The sequence below is a fragment of the Falco cherrug genome, chromosome 5 (assembly GCF_023634085.1).
Source record: "Falco cherrug isolate bFalChe1 chromosome 5, bFalChe1.pri, whole genome shotgun sequence".
NCBI lineage: Eukaryota > Metazoa > Chordata > Aves > Falconiformes > Falconidae > Falco > Falco cherrug.
The window spans coordinates 42,880,946-42,902,699 of NC_073701.1; the positions used below are offsets into that span (position 1 = coordinate 42,880,946).

General features: G+C 46.9%; 1 protein-coding gene across 1 annotated transcript; it reads right to left on the reverse strand.

The window, feature by feature from the left end:
• Positions 1–2,375: 2,375 nt before the first annotated feature.
• DUSP6 (dual specificity phosphatase 6) lies at positions 2,376–7,452 on the reverse strand. The gene is made up of 3 exons (XM_055712378.1): positions 6,433–7,452; positions 5,358–5,795; positions 2,376–3,909 (listed from the first exon to the last, which is right to left on the reverse strand). Exons 1-3 carry the CDS (start codon positions 6,833–6,835, stop codon positions 3,602–3,604), a joined length of 1,149 nt encoding a protein of 382 aa, XP_055568353.1. The 5' UTR covers positions 6,836–7,452; the 3' UTR covers positions 2,376–3,601.
• Positions 7,453–21,754: the final 14,302 nt, after the last annotated feature.

Genomic DNA, 21,754 nt, shown 5'->3' on the forward strand with positions numbered 1-21,754 from the left:
TACATTATAATATGAAGCAGGTTCTGAACTTTTTAGCTGCAAAGGGGCGATATTCCCCACCCCACCCCCCTTTCCCCTGTACACATCAGGCCTGTCCCTACAGACACAAAGGATTTATTCTTCCCTTTACAAATTACTTTACCAGCTGAGGAACCGCAATAGCTGCCAAACCCCCCAGAAGCCCGAGACCTCTGCCCCATCACAGCAAGGACTGAAATGCGGGAGGAGAAAGAGGAAGCAAGTTATTTTGAAACAAGTGCTGGGGGGTGGAGGGGTGGGAGGGACAGAGAAAGGCTGCAGGAGCAAGCAGAGCCCGCTCAGAAAAGCTGGCAGGTTCTCATGTAGCATGAGCCGCTCCCTCCGCCATGCTGGGGCAGGGTTACCCAGGAGCCTGGGGCAGGGGGTGTGTATGGTGGGTGTGAACTTTGTTGGCAAGAGCTCTCGCTGCTTTTCCCTCCAAACCACTTGTAATTAAGAGCCGGCATGTGAGTGAGCGTGAGCACCCCCAGCAAAATCAGAGGTCAAACCAGGTTTTGGGTTGGCTCCAGCTCCGGTTTGGGTTTGCCTGTGACCAAAGTTGTTCTCACCCCAGTGCTGGTTCAAGTTCAGCCAAGGTTTCTGACTAACAGCCCTGGTTTGGGCCTTGCTTTGAGGAAAAAATCTGGGACAAGTTTTTTGCCCGACTTTGCCGTATGTGTGTGTTTATGTGAGCAAAGCTTGTCTTGCTTGCTTGTCCTGAAAAATGATGAATTGCAGAAATACCCACTTGGTGTTAGTCATTCAGTGAAGCAGGAAGGAAGCAGGAAGCCCTTGTAAGCACTAACTTTTCAAAGCAGCTCACAGAGAAAGCCAAGGCCCTCCTCCCCTAGGCTACATGGCTGCATGCTGCTCTTTACCTCCTCACCTTGACGGGCACCCAGTCACAATTAACATTTGCAATTCATTCAGCTGGAAATATTTGCCTGGTGCAAACAGCTGAGGCATTTGGCTCCAGCCCTTTCTCCGGGCAGGGCGTATTAAAAAAGGGGGAGGGAGGACGAGCCCTACACTTGCTGAACAGGAGAGGCCCAATTGCGCTCAACAGGTTCAGTTCACGCTGTGACCCTGCCCGGCTTCCTGCTATTCAGATGTGTTACTTCCCCTTTGTGGTAATGGCCTGTGGCAGCCGGCCAGAAAACACTATTAATTTCAGAAGTGGCCTGACAACAAACCCACAGCGAAATGAGAGGAAGTGGCGGGGAGGCCATCTGTTGACTTCAGCAGAACAGTAGGGACACAGCTACGTAGGTTCTACAAGGAAAGCAGATTAATAATCCACAAAGAGGAAACTGGCTAAAATTATCTGCAGACCACATAAAAAAAAAAAAAAAAAAAAAAGGAAAAAAACCAAGGGAGTCACTTGAGCTGCAGCTGGACAGGAAATTGCTAGAGCTGCTTGCAAATCTCCACTTTGAACAGAGCAGCACAGGGAATGCCAAGAGCGGAAACCGTTCAAAACTGGATTAGCACAAGCCAAGTTTAACTACAACCCACTTCTACTTTCACAGTTTATGCACTCAATCTAGGCCACTACTGCATGAGACACTGACTCACTTTTTTCCCATGTTTTTGTTTGCTTTTCATTTCACACACTTGCAGTTTCTAAAATTACTTGAAACGTGCTCTGGCTGCCAGGAGTTCTGCAGAACCCCAGCCGACAGCCCCAGCTGCAACATCAGCCCATCAGCCTGGTACTGCACGCGCATTCTGGCACCACCCTACCTTGGGCCACTTCTCATCGGGAAGGATGTTAATGAAAATAAGTTGCAGCAGGAAGTTTTGCAATCCCCCTTTTTCCTTCTACAGAAACAGGGCTACTTGAAGGGTCCAAAGAGGAAATGAGGTGACTAAGGATATATAGAAACTTTTCCTCCCTGCCTTCACCTGCAGCATGGCTGAAAAGCAAGTGGAAAGGAAAAAAAAAAAATTACAGGCTACAGAATGCTGATGGATCTCTGTAAAATGAATTCCTGCCAGACAGATAAGGAGAGTGTGAACCCATCTCCTGGCACCTGTAATAGAGTGGACAAAAAATCCTTATGCCCTAGGGTCAGGTGCTTCCCTGGGGTAGCAGAGGGATGCTGGAATATTTTGCAATTAACCTAAAGGCCTTCAAAAGCATTCCCTTCACCAAAGCAAGACAAGAATCCAGCACATACACTGTTTATTCATTTAGGCACCAGTGGACCAAAGGGGAAATCAAAGCTTTATTGTCTTAGGGGCTGTACAAAAACTATTGAAAGCAATCATTACTTTTAAACATAACCATATGTGTATGTGCAATTAACCACACCCACACAGAAGGGAAAGGGGGAATAAACCAGCCAGGTTCTCAATAGCCAAAAATAGTTATTTATTTATTAATAATTTAAGGTTTTACATTCTTATAATAAATTCCATCTTAAAACTTTTACACCGTGAATTAGACTCTCCCTTATTGGCAACCATGTGCAGGTTCCCTGTGCGTACACACAGGTACAAATGCTCGCACATACTTCCAGTTTTATACAAAAAAAAAAAAAAAAGGACGCAAAATATTGCATTTGAGGTGAAGCTCCCTGAAGAATTTGTACAGAGGTAATGCACTGTTTAGCACATCTGAAAGTTTTAAAAAGTGATCAAAAAATCTTTCGCATTCAAAGACAAACCTCCTCCCAGATGATCTATTTACAAAAGATAAGGCAAAAAATTAATTTAATTTAAAAAATATATATATATATCATGTGGAAACTACATCAAGAGAGTGAGAAAAAAAAAATCACCACAAGGAAGAGAAAGATATATGAAAAAAAAGACTGTACTTGCTCACAAAACATAATTTGCAAACTTCTCACCATTGCCATTTCTCCCTCACGGAAAGCTTGCTTCAGTTGAACAATAAAATTAAGCATGCTGCAAATATACTCTTTGCAATTTAAAAAACAAAACAAAAAAACCCCAAACAAATAAAGCAGAATTTATGAAGAGAACAAAAACACAAGCGTCCCTTGGATTGATTTCTTGAATACATGTGAATTCAAAAAAAATTGCAAATCAATTTAAGATTAAGTATTTACATTGATCAAGTAGAATACTACCAAGCTCCCGGCAAACAAGTACTCCAAATACACTAAGCTGAAATCTTTCTTTGGCTCCTCTAAATTAAAACAAACAATCAAACAAAAATAACCAGTCTTCACTGAAGACAAAGATGTGTGTCACAGATCTGAAAGCAGAGAAGGAAGCAGGACAGTTCCAGTCTAGAGAACACGTGCTCAGCCTGTCCAGCCTTCCCCTACCCCCCTGCAAGTCCTCGGACCCAAGCCACTGTGCAAGCAGGGATGAGCGTGTGCTGTCCACCTGCCGCCTGGTCACTGTGGTCCTTCCCAGAGAGCTCACCATGTTCCCTCCCTTCGCAATAGCTGATTCCATACTGTGTAACCTTTCCTAGCCTGCCCTGGCAGCTGCTTTTTGGTAGCAGAGGCCAGAAAAAGAGAAAGCTGCGTTTTCTGTATCACTGCCAAAGAGAAACCATTGAGGAGTGATCCCATGAAATGGACAGGAGAAGGGAGGTGGTGGGAGCTCACGTGGACTGCAGGGAATCCACCTGGAAGACGTTCTGGTTGGAAGGGGTGGTGAAGTACAGCTGCTGGTTCGGCACTCGATTGTCACAGGGGCTACTCAGCCCCAGAGTCCGCTCGAAGTCCAGCAGCTGACCCATGAAGTTGAAGTTGGGTGAAATGTTGGACTTCTTCATCTTTACAATATCATAGGCATCGTTCATAGACAAGTTGAGCTTCTGCATGAGGTAGGCCACTGTCACCGTGACCGAGCGGCTGATCCCTGCTAAGCAATGCACCAGGACACCGCAGTTCTTCCCCCGTGCTTCATCTGTACAAAGAGGCAGAGAAGGACACGTAAGACTGGGGGTTGGTAACTGATCTCTCAACACAAGTGAGGTTAGTGTAAAGCAGGAAGAAAGGACGATTCTGATCCCAGTGGCCAGCAGTGCAATGCAAGAGTTAACTTCACCAGCTTAAAACCAGGACAAGAGAAGAATCCACCCCCCTACATATATGTACCTGAGTTCAAGACCTGAGAAAACTAAGAACGAGACAAAGGGAGTAGGATATGCTGCATGACACTGGTTTAAAAGTCAGTTTTAAAGGACACGCTTTCGCCTGGAGATTTGCCTTAAATTCTTCCAGTCCCCTTGCCCCGGCATGGAAATCCTGCAATATGTCACTGAATGCCTTTTATACAGACCAGCAGACTGCAAAGGTCTATTAAATTATTCTCCAACTGTTGTGCAGCTAACAATGGAGGTATTCAGGCATTTTAAAAGAATGAGGGAAGTCACAGGGGACAGCCCATTAGGAGGAACAGGATGTCAACATTGGTTGAAAATGGGTTCCTTTGTAATAGGAAATGCATTACAATGCCTGGAGATTAGTTTCTTTGTGGCTTCCAGCCCACATTTCTTCCTGCTGGGCTCAGATTACCTACATTCTCCACTATTACCGGTATCACTCAACTGGATTACAGCACAGCTTCCCAACAGATAATGTGATGCCGACCCCACCGCACCCCGATGGGGCGATTTCAGTCCTCCCCGAAACGAAGGAGAGTGCAGATTTTAACCAGAACTCCTTGAGCCCAAGGGGACGCGTTTCCAAAGCTGACGGATAATGTCTAAGGGCTGGCTAACCGAGGCACGGAGCCCGAGAGGTATATCATTATTACCACGAGATTTAATTAAAGCTCTGACTATACATTTGCCAGGGATACTGCCTATGAATAACTTGTATTTAAAAGCTAAAGTTAGCTTCCCAGATAGTTTCTTTTTATTATACTGCTCTTCAGTAGCCTCAAGAAGCAAAAAAAAAAAAAAACAAAACAACAAAAAAAAAAACCCAAAAGCACACCAAACACTACCACCAAGAAAAGAACGAATAAGCCATCGACACGGGGCTCATCTGCTCATTTACCCCCCCCTCCCTGCCCCGCCGGGAAAAGATTTAAACAGATCCCCCACCCCGCGCATCGCTCACTCCCCAGCTCCAGCAAACGGCTCGGGGAGGAATCCCCCAGCCAGCCAACCCAGACAGGCGTTTGCAACCTGCAAACGTCGCTTACAATTCACCGGGCTCCTCAATAACCTCCCAACCAGCCCCCCCGCCCCCCGACTTAGGCCGGCTTTAAAACCAGAGAGCGGGGCATGCCCCAGAGACCGCCAGCAAATCTGCTGCCGCTGCTCGCCCGCCCGAAATCTGAATTCTGCGGCAGAAACTGAGTTCTGCCGCTTGACATACAGCTGTTAGCAAATACCCGAATCTCACCTATAAAGGAGATGGCCTCAGGAAAGAACTGAGACAGATTTTGGCTCCAGTGGTCAGAGATTGGGATCTGTTTGTACTTGAATTCGCCGGCGTTTTCAAAGAGATTAGGCAGGTTGGGGGTAACATTCAAGATGTATTTAATGCCAAACTCTTCTAAAACGTCCAGGTTAGTGGAGTCCTTGGCACAGCCTAAGTAGAGGTAGGGTAAAATCTCCACCGGGAAGGAAGGCTGGTTGTTGGAGAGAGGGCTGCCATCGGAGTCCGTGGCACTGTTGGGGTCTCTGTCAATGTCAGATTCAATGTCTGATGAGGAATCGGAACTGATTCGGAGGCCTCCCAAGCCCAGGACCGGCAAAGGAGGAGAGCTGCTGCTACACGAACTGTCTAGGTTAGTTTCGCAGTGCAGGGCAAACTCGGCCTGGAACTTGCTGAAACCACCTGGGAAGAAAAGCAAAGGAGGGAGGCGGGGGGAAGGCAACCTGATATAAGATGGCAAGCCGGCATACTTCCCTGGTACAGCCCTGTCTGCAAAGGGGCATCCGCTTCCCACCCCTCGAGCCCCGGGAAAAAGAAAAAAAAAAAATAATGTCACATCGCACTCTCATGCAGACGGACTAACCTAAAGGAGGTAAAATCCGCCCGCTGCGGCGGAGGGCTCAGCACAGTCAAGATTAAAGCTCTGTGCCGCGTCTCCCTGCGGGGACCTCCGAAGAGATGCCTCGGCGGCAGTGCCTCCTGCCCTCCCCGCCTCACGCCGGGATCCACATTAGCCCCGTGTTCCCCGCGCCGCTACAGCGATCCCAGCCCTCGAGGTCTCTTTAAACAAAGCGAGGACAGGGATGCTGCGGACGGAGAGGGCCGTGAGAAAAGCCCCCTGCCCAGGATGCTGTCCTCCCCGAGTGTCAGCGTGCAATGCCCGGGGGACGCTGCAGACACCCCCACCACCCGCCACCCCCCCCCTTCCCCGGGCACAGAGCCGCACCGCCGAGCCGCGGGGCTCGCCGCCCCGCCAGCCACAGCTCCGGCCCCCCCGGCAGGCAGGGACCTCTCCCCCAACCCCGGCAGCCCTTCTCACCTTCCAGATAAAACGCCTTGCAGCCTTCGTCTTTGAGGCGCTTGAGGAGCAGCCCCAGCACGGACTCGCCGCCCGTGTTCTCGTTCCAGTCGCGGCTGTGCTCGTCGTACAGCACCACCGTGTCGGTGCCGCACCGGCGGGCGAAGCGCTCCCGGTCCTCCTCGCTGCTGGCGACGAGGGACCGCAGGGGCAGGTTGCCCTTCTGCAGCCGCCGCAGCATGATGCCGGGGATGGCCACGTTGATGGCCGACTCGATGTGGGACGACTCGTACAACTCCTGCGGCCGACAGTCCATCAGCAGCAGCCGGTCGTTGCCCATCTCCAGCTGCTCGTTCAGCCACGCCACGGATTTACTAATCGCCATTTCCGACGCGAAAGGGACGGGTCTGAACGTATCTAGCATGAGGAAGGACGGGGGGAGCGGAGCGTGCTCTGGAAGCGCCCCTCTCTCTCACAGAGGCATGCGGCTGGCGCGGCGGCGGGCTGCACCCCTCCAACTCCGCACAACTTATCTCCCTCCGCCCCAGGAAAATGAATCACGCAGCCCCCCCGCGCCGCCTCCCCCACGCCGGGCGGCGGTGGAGTCACGGGGAGGGAGAAGCAGCCCCGGCCCCGGCGTGCGTGTGCGAGTGTGAGTGAGTGTGTGCGCGCGCGCGCGTGTGCCTGCTCGCGCCACGCGCGCGCAGCCAGCCTGCCCGGTCTCCTCTCTCCTTTTTTTTTTTTTTTTGTCAATGAATCCCTGAATGAACCTGCCTAATCGCCGCAGCAGCCCGAGCCCTGAGGCTTTTCCTCCACCGCGAGTGAATGAAATCCAATTAACGTGCCGCCGAGCGGGGCTGCCCCGCTCAGCGCGGAAACACCGCGGCAGCGGCGCTGCCGCTCGCCGCTCCCCGCCCGCCGCCACCCGCGCCCCGCGGCCGCGGCCCCGCGCAGCCCGCCGGCTCCTCAATGGGTACAACCGCGGGACGCCTCAATGGATACATGCTCCGGCGCAGCCAATGGGGGCGCGCGGAAGGGGCTGTTGCCGCGGCGACGGGCCGGCTGGAACAGGTTGTGTTGATGAATCGTTAATGAGTTTGTCATTCACAAAAACGGAAAGGAATTTCCGCTCCGGATAAGCCGAGTGCAAACAAGCGGCAGCCGCGGCGCGGCGGGCGGGGGCGGCGGGGGCAGGTGAGGGGGCGCGGCGCCGCCCTCCCCTCCCCTCCGCGGGCGCTGGCACCGGCGCCAGCCCCGGGACGGCCGCCGCCACCGGCGGAACAAAAGGCACCTTTCCTCTCCCTCCGCATTTCCTCTCCCTACATCCGACGCCCGCGGGGGCCCGGCTGCGTCGTACCCCCGCTAATTCCCCAGCGTTGCTCGCCGCCCGGCTTTTCATTAGGGCGTTCTAGGAATCCCATTTTTAAGGAGGCGGCAGCCTCTGTCCTCAGCTGATCTCTGCGCGGGTGAAGGGTAAACCCCGAGCTAATCTCTGCCTACGCGGCCCGGCTTTATTCGCTGCAGGCAGCGCAGCCGGCACCGCCTCGGGAGCAGCCTGCGGACACAGCCAGAGCCCGGGCGGGCCGCCCCAAAACGCGACCGGGAGGAGAGGAGCCCGCCTCGGCGCGGCCGGCCCCTGCCGGCAGCAGTCCCCGAGCACGGCTCACCGGGCTGGGGCGCGAGGCTGCCGCCAGCGCGGGGCTCGCAGCCACCCCTGGGGGCGCCCCGGCCCGGCCCGGCGGGGCCCCCCGCCCCTGGCAGCCCTCCCGCAGGCGGGCCCGGCCGCCGCACCGGCTCCTCCCGCCAGGCGGCCGGCGGGGGGTCCCGCCGCCGCCGTCCAGCGCCTTTCCCGGCCGGACGGAAGGACACCGCGGTCGCTCCCGCACCGGGGGGCGGGGGCTGCGGAGCGCGGCGCCGGGGGAGCGGGCGGAGGGGCGCCGGCGGGCCGGGGGCTGAGCCGGGCAGCGGTGTTCCAAGGTGCGGGGTAGCAAGCTGGTGAGCGTACTGCGGGAGCGAAAATAAATCGGCAGAAACCTGGCTGGCCTAAACGCTAATCCCGTCGCCAACATCTGTTTGGGAGTAAAATTGTTCTGGAGAGGCTAATCTCGTTCACACCGCTGCGTGTTTCGGGGCGCGTTGGTTTTAGCCCGGTTCCTTCGGTAGCGAGCGGCTGCAGAGCGTTGGCCCTGGGAACAGTGGCGTGGACAGTCCTGGGTGTTCTGCACAGAAAACACCTCTGATGTTAATTAAAGTTGGCACATCGGTTGCTGCGGTTTCAAGCAAGACTGACGCCCAGATGGCATGAACGACATCCTCCCCAGCAGGGATTTTGAGAGGATGCCTGCTTGCTACCTTTTTCAAGGGCTTGAAAGTGGGACTGAAGTAGCCCTAAGCAGGGCGGGCTTTGGCTACGCTGATGTGCCACCGGCTGGGCAACGCACCACATGCCTTGTCCCACCGCTCAGCGGAGGCAAATTGTCCAGTCCACCGTGCCCACTGGTCCTGCCCCCTCTCATTAGGGAGTTCCCAGGCTGTTCTTACCAGCTGCTCCACTTGCTGATCAGCTCTGTGTATTCAGGGTATGGCGTGTAACTGTTCAGAGAAGTGACAGATCAGAGCAGGAGCCTTTAACTTTTATTTATTTGTTCGTGTGTTTTAATTCCCTCCCTGTCTCTGTGTTATTTAAGTCTTCTGTTTTCACCCATGTCAGGGGTCAGGCAGGACAGCAAATTCTTTGAGGCTGGCACTGTTGGTCACTCTGCGTTAGTATGACAAATAGCACAGTCCTGGTAAAATGAATAATGAGGTCATAATTTAGGTACTACTTCCCCCTACACCCCGCATCCCCCCTTAAAATTGCCACCGTGTTTATTTTTTACCCTTCTTCTCAAGTGTATCAGATCAAGTTTTTGTTCAAATTTTACAAACTAATATAACCCGAACTTCAACCTTACGAACCATGGATTTCAGGCTCAAGAAATGGAAATTCTGCAAAGCACGAGCAACAGAAATAGAAATTCTCAAACCACCTCAGTTGTAGTTATGTCTTAAGGTGCAGTATAACGCAATACTTGTCTTACAATGATCTCAAATATTCCTTATTACTCATTTATTCTAATAATAAGCTGTGTTTTCTCTGACAACCTTCATCCCAACAGGAGCCACAGCCAGAAAAATCCTCAAATGATCAATTGTCACCTAAAGGGTCAACTCAGAAAACAAGCAGGAGTCATATTAAACTGTAGAGAATGTGACCTGAAAGTGAAAGACAGGGGCAATTTCACTATATCATGACAATTCCCAGCAAGTTTGACACAATGGTAAATACAATGTTTTCCTTGTAATCCATGTTATTATTAGCTAACATGGTTCTTTTGGGTTACATTGTACTTTGATTACGTTTTTAAAAATGAAGAGGCACAGAAAACCATCAGCACGTTGCAGAGTTAGGATTCATAGAAAACAGAGCAAGCCCCAAATTACTTCCACCAAACACTTCTATATTCATATAAGGTAAACTTGCCTCCCTGATGACTAAAATATTTTAGGAAGAAAATATGTTCTGATTATCATCTTCAGGGCATTTTCAGTGACGTTTTATGGCAGTGGTTTAAAATAAAAATCTTAGTCATTCAGCATTTTAACTGAAAGCTACATATTATGCAAGCAGTTTATCAAGCTTATTGAGATACCTGCCTAGTAGTAATGCAACAATAAATAATGGTAGTATTTAAATAGGTTTTTATCATTAATACTGTCAGATCTGATTGATATGTTATGAGCATTAAAATTAAGTGTATGAAGGCAATAAAATGTTAGACGAAGCATGCTCAAGAGAGGTGTATTTCTCAAGAGGAGCTGGGGGCAGAGGCTTGTAGTGATGATGATGGATATAGCCACTTTATTGCATGGCAGCAGTCTGAGGGTGGCATTTGGCGAGCTGGGAGCCAGGCAGGAGATTTTGCACTGCAGCAGATTTAAACAAGTAAAATACAAAAACACTCTTTGAATTTGTAGTAGTACCTCCTTCGTCCCACACCAGCTGAAGAACTCTAAAGGAGAATGAAAACTACATGGCACGTTGATAATCTTTGTGTTTACATGTATGTATGCGCTCACTTTTCCTCTCTCAGTCTGAACCATGCTGTCCTGCCAGTTGCTGAGGGATGCAGGAGCAGGTTCAGTTAAGCACACTACCATTTGATGCTTTGTCAGAGACCAGATCTACAACCCAAGCCTCACCAGAAGTCACTTACCCTTCAACTTCTAGAAGTTTTTATAATATGTAGGCCGTAAGAAGAGCCTATTCCTGTAAAGCATGATCCTCTCAGTCATCCAGTCACTGACAAAGTTAGATTTTGAACCCTGAAATGTTTATTTCTCATAGGGTTTGCTTTGTTTTGGTTTGGTTTTATACTTCCCTGGCTGCAAATGAAACTTCTTCAGCCCAGTTCAAAAATTATTCATCACAAAAAGGTTATTTTGCTGGGGTTTGGAGCATAAACTTTTTGCTCATTCTTAGCATGTGTAGGGGCCCGAATAGATCTTCATGGGTGCATATAACCTGAGCTTGTCTTGGCCAGAAATGCAGAGGGCAAGATCCTCACATGAATGATGGAGATAAGAGTTCAGTGTTGCTTTACCCAATTCCTTCATGTCTGTCCCTGTAATAGAAGCCCTGGCCCTGGATTAGGCAGACAGGCTATCTACATAGTGTAATGGGAGAGAGAAGTACCAAAAAGGCAGGTATCTGTGACATCTTGAAACCAGGCCAGCTGGGCCACTGTGAGATGCTTCACAGCCTGGGATACTGAAGCAGTGATGCAGAGGCATCCTTAGGAAGCTTGATGTACTGATGAAGTTTCTTCTTGCACTAGACATCAGTGATGGGAAAGTTTTTTTCCTTACAGAAGTGCTTTCTTCCTCTAAAGATACAGGTTCACACCTCTCTTCTACTTAATTTGGAGCAGAATTCGATAGGATCCGGTCTTTGTATGAGAAGATGGGGCCTAAAATACAAAAGGTTTTTCTGTTTCTTTAGTCAGACCTTTTCTATGTTGCATCAATAAATATTTGCGAAAGCAGGGACTCCAGCCTTCGTTTTCCATCTCCCGCTGATGACCTGAATGAAAGTGGCAGACACCTTCTGTCTCTGCACTGTTTAATGTTGGGTGAGTGAAGTATGCTTTGGGATTGCCTGCTGGAAAAGGCAGCATGAGACGTGCTGGCATCAAGATTTTTGTTGAGATGCCTACTCAACTCAACTCTGGAAATGCAAGAGCTTGGAAAATGTAGTGGAGACAGATTTTGCCAATGACAGGTCACACTTAGGCATGAATTTTGAGGATCTTTCTGTCAGCTTTGACTGAACCAGTAGATGCCTGTGGTTCAGCTAGGCAGGCATTTGGCTTTAGATATCAGAAGTTAGATGTTCACATTTTAGCTAGTTATTTCTCTTAATAATCACTTTCAGGGGGGGTCTTCAGAGAGGGTAAACTGCACTCTGGAACTGCTCAGTTCCTTTCACTGCCTCTATATGGTGTGTAGCGTAACCAGCCCTTACTTTTAGGTGCTTACCTTACAGGCGGTGATTCTCACCTCTAGGGTTATCTGTAAGTCCCTCTCACAGTTGCTTTTAATTTCAGTAAAAGTGAGAATAAATGGTCTGTCTGTGTTGGTTGGTGTGAATGATCTATTTGAAAATAGAAATACACAAATCATCCTAAACCAAACTGGCCATAAAGTACAGTGCATTTGGTGCAAAACTGGTTAGTGTAGGCAGCCTCAAAGGAAAAATGAAAGTGCCTTGTAAAGCACTTTATTTGTTTTATGTAAAGCACAAACAATTTATGGAAATTACATTTAGCTGATTATTCAATGTCCAATTATTCACATCTAAAATAATTCCTGAAGTTGGAGAAATAAAACACCGAATGGCTCCATTTAGGAAATCCTTTTGACTCAAGTGCTTTCCTTGAAACAGCAAATAGCTGGATGACCTCAAGCACATATTTAATTGTGCTTTGTAATAAAGTAATGTAATTAGCAAATACTTAGGAATGATGCTTTGAAATACTTAATAGCTACTACAGACATGCATTTATTTAAGAGGTTTTGTTTTCTTTTGACTTTTTGTACTATAAACTAAGTTCCGTTCTGAATGTAGCTCATAGGCGAGTTCTCCAAATGGGTCCTCAGGATGTGCAAAGGTGAGCAGTTTTGTTTGACAGCAGATCGCTAATGGCTGTAAGGTTCTTCTTCCTTAGAGGAAAGATTAAGCTTGCAGGAGGGCAGTGCAAGGCACACATTTAGCAAGGCTCACAGTGTATTGGCCAAGCACACAGGCCAGCCCTTTAATCTTGCCTCCCACCCCAGCCTTTTTTTTTTTTTTTTTCTACCAGGTACTACCATCGGTAGTGGCAGTTTTGGTGGCACTGACCTGTGCATGCCTTCACAGTGGTTTACATTCTGCTGGCAACAAAAACATAGTACAGGTGAGCAGCTCTGTCTTAAAAATAGTAGACATGAAGAGAACAGAAGGCTATGTGTGTGCGTATGTTTCCTATAATGCATGTTAATTTGAAAGCTTTCAAATAAAAAATGGACTACATAATAGAGGCAAAAAAGAGAAGCAGACTAAATTTTAAAAGTGGTACTGAGACTGTGATTGCATAAAAATACTGATATGCCCTTAAATTTGGTGGCAGTAATTAAATTAATAAATTAGCTTACTATTTGAAATCCAGATTCATATGGTTCTGTTACCTTAGCTGAGGAAAATACCAACTCCTATTCAAAAGTCCTGATCCATGGTGCAGGAATATCAAGCTATTTGTACAGGGACAACAAGGTCCTTATATTATTTCTTTGCCAATACCAAAGAGTTGAGTAGTGTCCAAAGTGTGTTCTTATGTTTTGCGTGCTGGTGTGTTTCTCTCAGCTGTTGCAGGCTCTTCAGGGACAGCCTGTATCATGCTATACTGGGCACATACATCACACTAGATGAGGCTGCTGAGGAAATGCTATAATCTCTTTAGTGCTGCCCATTTTGATGTGCTTAGAAGGGCTTACAAGGCACTAACATGTGGGCTTACCTGGGGAGGCATTAGTGCTATCTCTAGTTCCTTCAATAGCAGTGTCTGATTTTCATCCCTATGAGGAAGCAAACCTGCCAGCAGCAAGCAAGTGTGGAAAGCAGCTCTCTCTTCCTAATGCTCAAGATTTATTTCCCTCTGTGTTTATGAGGTCCCCTGCTCCCAAATCTCTGTCTCGTTCTGGCCATGGGAATAAAGCCTGCCCCTGGGGTGATTGAAGGCTTGCTCTAGATGTGAAAAGAGTAAACAAGGACTTCGTTTGCACAGGGCAGGGTGAATCAGCTGTGCAGAGAGAAGAGCAGGGACAGCAAATTATGTAAGATAAAGATCTTTATTCTGGGACAGGCAGATTCAGGAAAAGAAATGCCATGCAGCTATCATATATTCTGGTTCCAAGGAGATGCAATTAGGAGTCCAACCCAGGCATGAACAATTCGGTTTCCGCTGTCTGTTTTTATATGGCCACTGGAATGTGTCCTGGGGACCTCATGGAGCCAAGCACACAGTTTGGCTCCAGGATATCGCAGGGGGAGAGGCGTGAACAGACATATGCCCTGGCACCTGCAACTCCCATTTAGCACATCTGCTTTACTTTTCACAGATGAAAATTCCTACATGGGGACCTCTCCTGGGCCAGGCAGGACCTGTACTGAGTAGGGTAAATGCATTGACAGGGGCAAGAGTTTCCTTGTTATGGGGTCTGGGAGGTTCCCTGGTGACCTGCTGCTGTCAAACACAGTTTGGCAAAAGCTTATCGAGGGGGAAGCACCGAACTGGGAGCCTGATCTAGGTGCTGAAGTGTCCTACGCTGGAAAAAAAGGGCTCGAATCACATGCTGAATTTGAAGCACCAGCAGCATCGCTGGCTCCCAGGGGACAGCATGTGATGTAAGCCTTCGTCTCCTGCAGTGCGAGGGCCTACCTTTCTGGTTTAATTTGCTACATTTCACACACACACCACCCCCAAAAAAAGGACGTAAAAAGAAAGCTGCCAAACTACAGCGATCTCAAGGGATTGGTCACCACAACTCGGAAGTCCCACAGATCGGCCTATTAATTTCTTCCAATATGGAAGCTTGAGAGACTTCGGTTGGTGGGAGAGGGAAACCAGTGGAAAGAATTTGGTGTAAATAGAACAAATGGGGAAAGGATAATATCCTAACCATTGAGCAGTAACAAAAATGTCTGGGGCAGTATTGAGTTGTGCACGTTGCTAGGAAAGTATGTGTTTAAGGTGTAGAGTCCTTCTGAAAGGCATACATTTCAAGGTATAGCCACAAATGGGTATGGTAATTATTTCTTCATCTTTGATTCAGTATTCAAGAGCTTTGCAGTATACAACATCCCTTGAAGACTGGGTTTGTACAAGTGTAATCTCTGCAAGTGTTGACAAGAGAATTACTGCTGTTGTTTATCCTAGCTTTAGTATGCTTAATTTACGAGGACTTAATGGTAGAACTGTCCCATCCAAACAGCAGACTACCACTTGATATACCAGAGCACCATGGCATGATGATTACAGTACCGTTCATGGTCACAGTTCGACTCATTTGGTACATTGGTGCCACCAGCATACTGCAAAGGTAAATTATATTAAATTATTGCTTTCTCTGAGCAGTTTTGTAGTGTAAAGTATGAACCATTTTCAGAACGTTTTCTATTCTGGCTAAACTGTGCACATAAATCTCTGTCCAAGTGTTCACAAGAGGTTGTTGTAGAGATGGCTACACCCCCGTGCTTTCTAGTAATACATTGGAGCCTCCCTGCTCTTAGAGACTTTCTCTGGTAGTTGTTATAACAATGTTGGTTTGTTATTTTGCTTCTAGCCCCATTTTGTACCAATCTGCTTGATTTCATGTGGCAGTCCCATCAGATCAGGGAAATTAAGCAGTTCTGGATCACAATGGAATTTGAATGGGAATAAGACATCAGTGTGCAGGAAGCAAGGACCAGGATTAAGCAGTGCACTGCTCCCTTTCCAGTCTGCACCAGGTCAGTGTCTCGGCACGAGGTTAGGATGAGCTGCATGGAGGGGAATGCTGTCCTGCAGATAAGAGGGCTCACGGCCAGCTGTATTAACTGTGAACGTTACACAGCATGGAGGTCAAAACTTAGTAGGTTGTAGGTACTATTGCTTTGATATCTTGTTTCAGCAAGGAGAATCCAGAAGACCATGGACAGCCACATCTAATCCCAGCCCTGCCCTTGTATGGGGCTCAGGCAGATTTTTGGAGAGCAGATACTCTCTGCAGCACTGCGATTTTTGGCTGTTTCCTTCGTGATGGGTAGGCAGGATCCCAAAGATACAGATTATCCTTTTTTTTTCCCTGAGTGAAGTGTAACTTTATTGAATCAGGGAAATCACATTAGAATTACGCTATGGATGATGTATCCTACATGGTTAGGTCTTGAGATACATAGAGGAACGCTCAGTGAGTCAGCCCTGCAATTTTTGGTAGAGTAGGTCTATTCCGGCGTGTGGGTGTTCACAGAACAATTACGTAAGTGTCAGGGTAGCGAGGAACTTTTGACATTTCTGGCAGCTTAACTGAATGCTTTTCAGTCAAAAATACACTAATTGTTGTTCTCTTGCATTAAACACACATCATTGCCTTAACTGGATTTGGGGGGTATTTTTTTAAGCATCAGTTGTCAGGGCAAGATATTGGAGCAGTTTTATTCTTGAGAAAAGAGGAGATTTTTCACAGTTACAGTGAGACGAACATTTGTGAGAACCATTTTAAACCATATAAGAGGGTGTGAAAGTTGCTATGCCATATGCCTGGAATTTACTATGGTAAAACTAATTACTGCCACTGAATGCAAGGGCTCGTCAGCATTTTCATCATCACACCCACCCTCAACACCTTTTCTCTTTTTTTTTTTTTTTTTTTTTGAGTTTTAGTTTGCCTGAATTTTTTGCCTATGTAGTTTTTGGGCTGCAGAATGATAATGCAGTCTCCAAACTAACACTTGAAATGCCTTATGGCTTATATTCAAGGTGAGTAGGTTCAGTATCCCACTGAAGTATGGTGGACTAAATTATGAGGCAGCTGCTTTTCTACGTGTATTATAGAGGGGAAGAAGGAAAACCGGTTTGTCTCCCAAGAGCAAGCTGCCCAAATTAGTCAGACTAGGTCAGTGTCCAAATGGCATTTTCAGAGATTTCTCTCTAAAGGTTAAATATGAAAGAAACAAAAACTGGTAACTGCTTGCTTGCTTTCTTATTTGATCCAAGTGGTGCCTTGGTACTAAAACCCAGTAAAACTGGCTAATTGATTATTGTTTTTTGTTTAATCTGGATAAATAAGCAATATTTCAAGTGATCATGACCTTGGTATACTGCCTCTTTTTCTACATGGTACAGTTAATGAGCCAGGTCACAACTCTGAATGGTGCTGGGCATCCAGCTGACCTGCCTGAGTGATTGATCATCTTGCAAAACAACATTTGTCCATGGATCTTGGAGAGTCAACAAATGGCTGTAGGATGTTTTTCACCTAAAAGAGTATATTTTCTGAAGCCAGTCAGAGAGGAGGGCTCTGTTACTTGCTCTGTGGGTTCAGAGGGAGAACGGAACCTACCAGCTGTTTGGGTGCTTGTCCATGCACAGACCATTGGCTGTGTTAGCAAGTCCTTACCAAGACTGGAAATATGTAAGATGAAGACTCTACCAGTGACAGTATGTGGTGAGGTATCACTGGGATAACCTGTGTTTTTTGTGCTCCAAAACCCATATTTTTGGCCAGGAATTTTCCTAATTAGTGAGGACAAATTCAGCCTGGATGTTCTGTCTTAATGTATGTACACTATGCCAACTCAGACTTTTAGCATAAGGGGGTACATTTTATTACTTGTCTCCAGAAATAGAAGACTCGAAGTTTGAATCTGAAGTTGCTGCAATCATCCAATTACTTCTCCAAAACTCAGAAAGATCTGCAGGATGAACCCATGGCCTTGTATCACTGACAGCCTGGTGGACTGAAGGGATTCATTGTTCTGATGTGTGCAGGAGGAATTGCTTAAATCCAATGAGCAAAAACAAAGGGACTCTCAGTGCCTCATATTTCCTCCCCAGGATTTATGCAATATGCAAATAAAGGAACCAAGTCTTCTGCACTGAGTGCTCGGGGTGAGAGCACTCTTCACTCTAGCCCAGCGCTTTCAACAGCCACCCGTGTTGATTCGTGTGGATACTCAGAGAAAACTGGAGGCAAATAAGCATGAGTTCTTGCATACCAAGAGCTCTCTGTGCTCACTGATAAAATTAATCTCTCTTAGATTCAGACACTGACTAATTATTTAAAAACAATTGCTCCCACTCCTTTGAGACTCATTAACAGCCCACGTGATGCCTCTGCTATGTCAGGTGGACAAGAACTGTTACACACACGTAGGGAGAGGTCACCTTCCCACATCATTCAGCTTCAGGGCAACTCAGAAATGTGCAATGGGGTATTTTCTTTGAAGGATTTTGTTATCTGGACTTTTTTTTTTAAAAAAAACCAACTACAAAAGTAAATGTATGAATACTGCATTATAAGTTGGTAAAGCTAAGAGATATATTGCTATGGGAAAATAGTGATTACAATCTAATTGTCAGATGCATGCCTGTCCCTCTCTAATGAGGAGGTATCACTTGGTTCAATCACGTTGATACTATTATCTCATCTGAGTAAGATGATCAGTATTCTCAACCTAGAGACTGGACTGGAAACAAATAGAGCAGTAGGTATTTCTGGGTTTAGTGCTGAGGCAACTGTAGGTAAATTGACCTAATTCTCTTCATCAATATGTTCCATGACAAATAGCAACCGTGACATTAACATATTAGCAAGAAACAATAGGAAAATTCATAGCCATTGAGATAACAGCAGTCTGTGCTGTGCAAACCATTTCAGGTGTAGTGCCTCACCTCCCTGTGAGTGGCATTGCAGCAGTTTCTCAAGCTGGGTTAGCTGACATAGTAAGGCAAAAGCAGTGCCTGGAATAGGACCCGTGATGTTGATTGCCTTTTTGCTGTTATAAGCATAGCCCATATTGATTTTGCCACCGAGTCCCTGCAAAAATATATTGCATATTACTTTAGAAGGCAGATGAGGCCAAAATTGCAGAAAAATTAACCAAGGGCTTTTTATTCTCAGGGCTTGGAATTGATCAGTCACTTTGATGATCCATTAAGCTGGGTTCAGCACATTACCTTGAGAAAGAAGGGGTAAATGAACTTCTGACCACAAAGACAGTAGAGATGAGATGGGAGAAACATGCCAGAGGGATCAGGTCCAGCTGTGGCAAGGCAAGCTCCAGACAGGGATTTCAAGTAAGGTGAAGATGACCCCAAAACTTCCCCTATGCCAACAGCTTCCCTGCGGATCTGTGCAGCTCCAGCCCTACGCCCCTTGTCTCCTTTCCTCCCAGATTCCAACCTGACCTTCATATACAGGCCTCCAAAAAAGTGTCACCTGCCTCCCGTTACTATGGGTTGAAGAGTTTACCTGCAAGCGATTCCTGGGCACCTGACATGTGTCCTACATGCTGCTGAAAGTGTTACATGGACTGGAAAGGAGGGAACCAAGCATTGGCTGAGGTTGTTTTTGCCTAAGACCACGTGTTAGAGACTCTTGCTTGGCTTGGGGTGGGGTTATGAACTGTGACTGAGGCCAGGGAGGAAACGGCAAGTTCTAGACAAAATGGGGCTACTGAACCTGAGATAACAGCCTCCCATGGAGTGTGGTCTCTCCCTCTCGAGAACAGGCTGCCCACCTGCTCTGGTCTCTGTCTTAGCTCTTTTTACTGGCATGGGCAGAAAATGCTTAGCCAACATATACTTCGGTAAAGACTGTTTTCCTTAGTTCTTCACAATGTGCCCAGCAAGGGCATTTGTTGAAACTCAAGGTGTCTGTTTTAATTTCTGCTGCTGAGAGGCTGCCTCACACTTCTTTGTCAGCGTGGTCTAGTTCACTTTTGGAGGAAGTATGAAATGCTTCTTGAGAAGTGGCAGGGAGGGCTTTGTTTTCTGACTCCTTTCCTTCCCTCAGGTCCAAAGAAGGGTTTCTAGGAAGCAATTTTGTGGGTTTTTTTAGAAGACATAGCACTTCTAGGAAGCTACAGTCACTGTATATTTGGAAGAGAGAAGATGAGTGTATCATTTCAGAGGAATCAAAATGAATTCCTAACATCTATATGTCAAAGATTTCCTCCAAGGATTTTCTTAGCACAAGGTCCATATTTTTCTGAAATTTCCCATACGTTTTCAGGACTTTCATAAGAACATGTGGGCTATATTTGCTACAGAGTGGCCCTTGGACCAGGGTGAATTTTTCCTTCCAAGCATCGAATTCAGCTGAAGCAACCCAAAGATCAAGTAAAAAATTTTGTTTTGCCCCACTGTCAGTGACATGTATGAATGATGGAAAACCATCCATGTGGCTAAACAGACTATCTCCACTCCCCCACAAGTAGTAACTTAATGGATGAAAGTAATATTCATCCTGATCATCTGTTTTGTAACAGGATATTTATCTCAAGCTTTCAAGAATGTCATTATTACTGGGGGAGGAGGGGAATGGGCAGTAAGACAGGATCTCTAATAGATTATTGATGCTGGGAAGCAGGTATATTGGAGGGAAGGAAATCTGCCTGAAACGCTTCAGCTGTGCTGTTGCCCAGAAAGAGGGACTGTGGGCCCATGGTAATACGAGGAGGAGGAGGAGTAGGAAGAGGAGGAAGCATTCTCATCATGGTCATTTAGGAGTCCAAGGAGACTAAGTAGGGTTTAAAAAATGATAGGACCCTGAAAGGGAGGGGGACGATGACACATCTAACACATGTGAAGAGAGGGCTGGTTAGGACGGGGACTAGGGACAAGGCTGTAAAACTGTTTCTGTGAGCACATCCTTAAAAGCTAATTGCATTGCGCTGCAGGGAGGCCAGCAGTGCAGGAGGCTGAATCTCACCTCTGGGACTCTGGTCCCGTTAAGCAAATGGCATGATTCTGACTGACACTGGCCCAGAGTATGGCTCAGTTGTTGTGGCCACCTAAAAATGATCTAATTTAAACTCTATTTCTGAACTAAGGAGCGTGAAAATTTCAAAGCTTTTTGCTTCTAGTCTGGACTTCCCGGGGTGGTATTAATAGCTTTGGTGAACTGTACTCCATTGATTTAAAGCACCTGTGCTTCTGAAAGTCAGGATTTTATCAATTTTTTATCACTTACACAGGAAGCAGTGCTGGGCTTAATGCTATTTATCCAGCTGGACATATTGACTTTGACTTAGGAGATCAAAGCATTTGGGTGAGGGATTGTGTAACATCTTCCTATAAGAATTGTCAGGGGTAAATTTACCGAGGTCTGAAACTTTGATTGATGATCATTTTGCATGAGTGTTCAGCATCAGGAAGCATACAATAGACCCTTTTTCTTAATGGAACTGCAGGCTGTGGCACCTTTAAACATACATATTTTTAAACATGTTTCATCACCTTCTGGAACATAGCAGTACATGAAACCCTGGAGGCGCACTTGAAAGTGAGCTTTGCCTTGGCTCCAAGGAGGTGACTCAAGACCCTTGAAGATACAGCTTGCTGTAGTGCAAGTTGGGAGCCAGTAAGGAGAGTAAGTTATAATAAGTCATTTGTCTTTTGTTGTTTGTTTATTTTTTTCTTTGGGTTTTTCATTGTAATAACAGCATTTCCCAGTAGGTAAGAGGCTGGAAGGTATCTTAGGAGCCCAGAGATTCAGGCCTGTGCTCCCACGAGTCCTCCTTGCAGGACTGCAGGCAACAGCACAGCCTGGCAGATAGATCCAGCCCTTCCTCCGAGGCTAGATAAAAGAGACCTGACTTCTTGTCCCAGATTAAGATGGGAGATATTACCTGTGAATCAACTTTCCCCACTTATTTATATGTGAAGGGTACTAGATGCTTGTTGTTAAGCACTTTGGTGTCTTATATCATCATGTACTAAGGGTTTATTCACATTCTCTAACTTTTAAAAGGCAGGACACTGCCCCCCTTCACTAGTGTAATGAGGAGAGACTGCACAGAGCAGAGCTCAGCAGGGGACTCTAGTTTAGGGGCATTATCTGCCCCCTGACAGAGAATACCTTCTACTGTTGGCTATAGAGGGTATGTACCATGGAGAATAATCTCCTGCCTCTGTCTCAAATAAAGTCATACAAAATACCTTTCCCAGCCTCAGTGGAACTAAAATGATAGTGGTCTCCTCATCACAGGAGGTGTTGTCGGCAT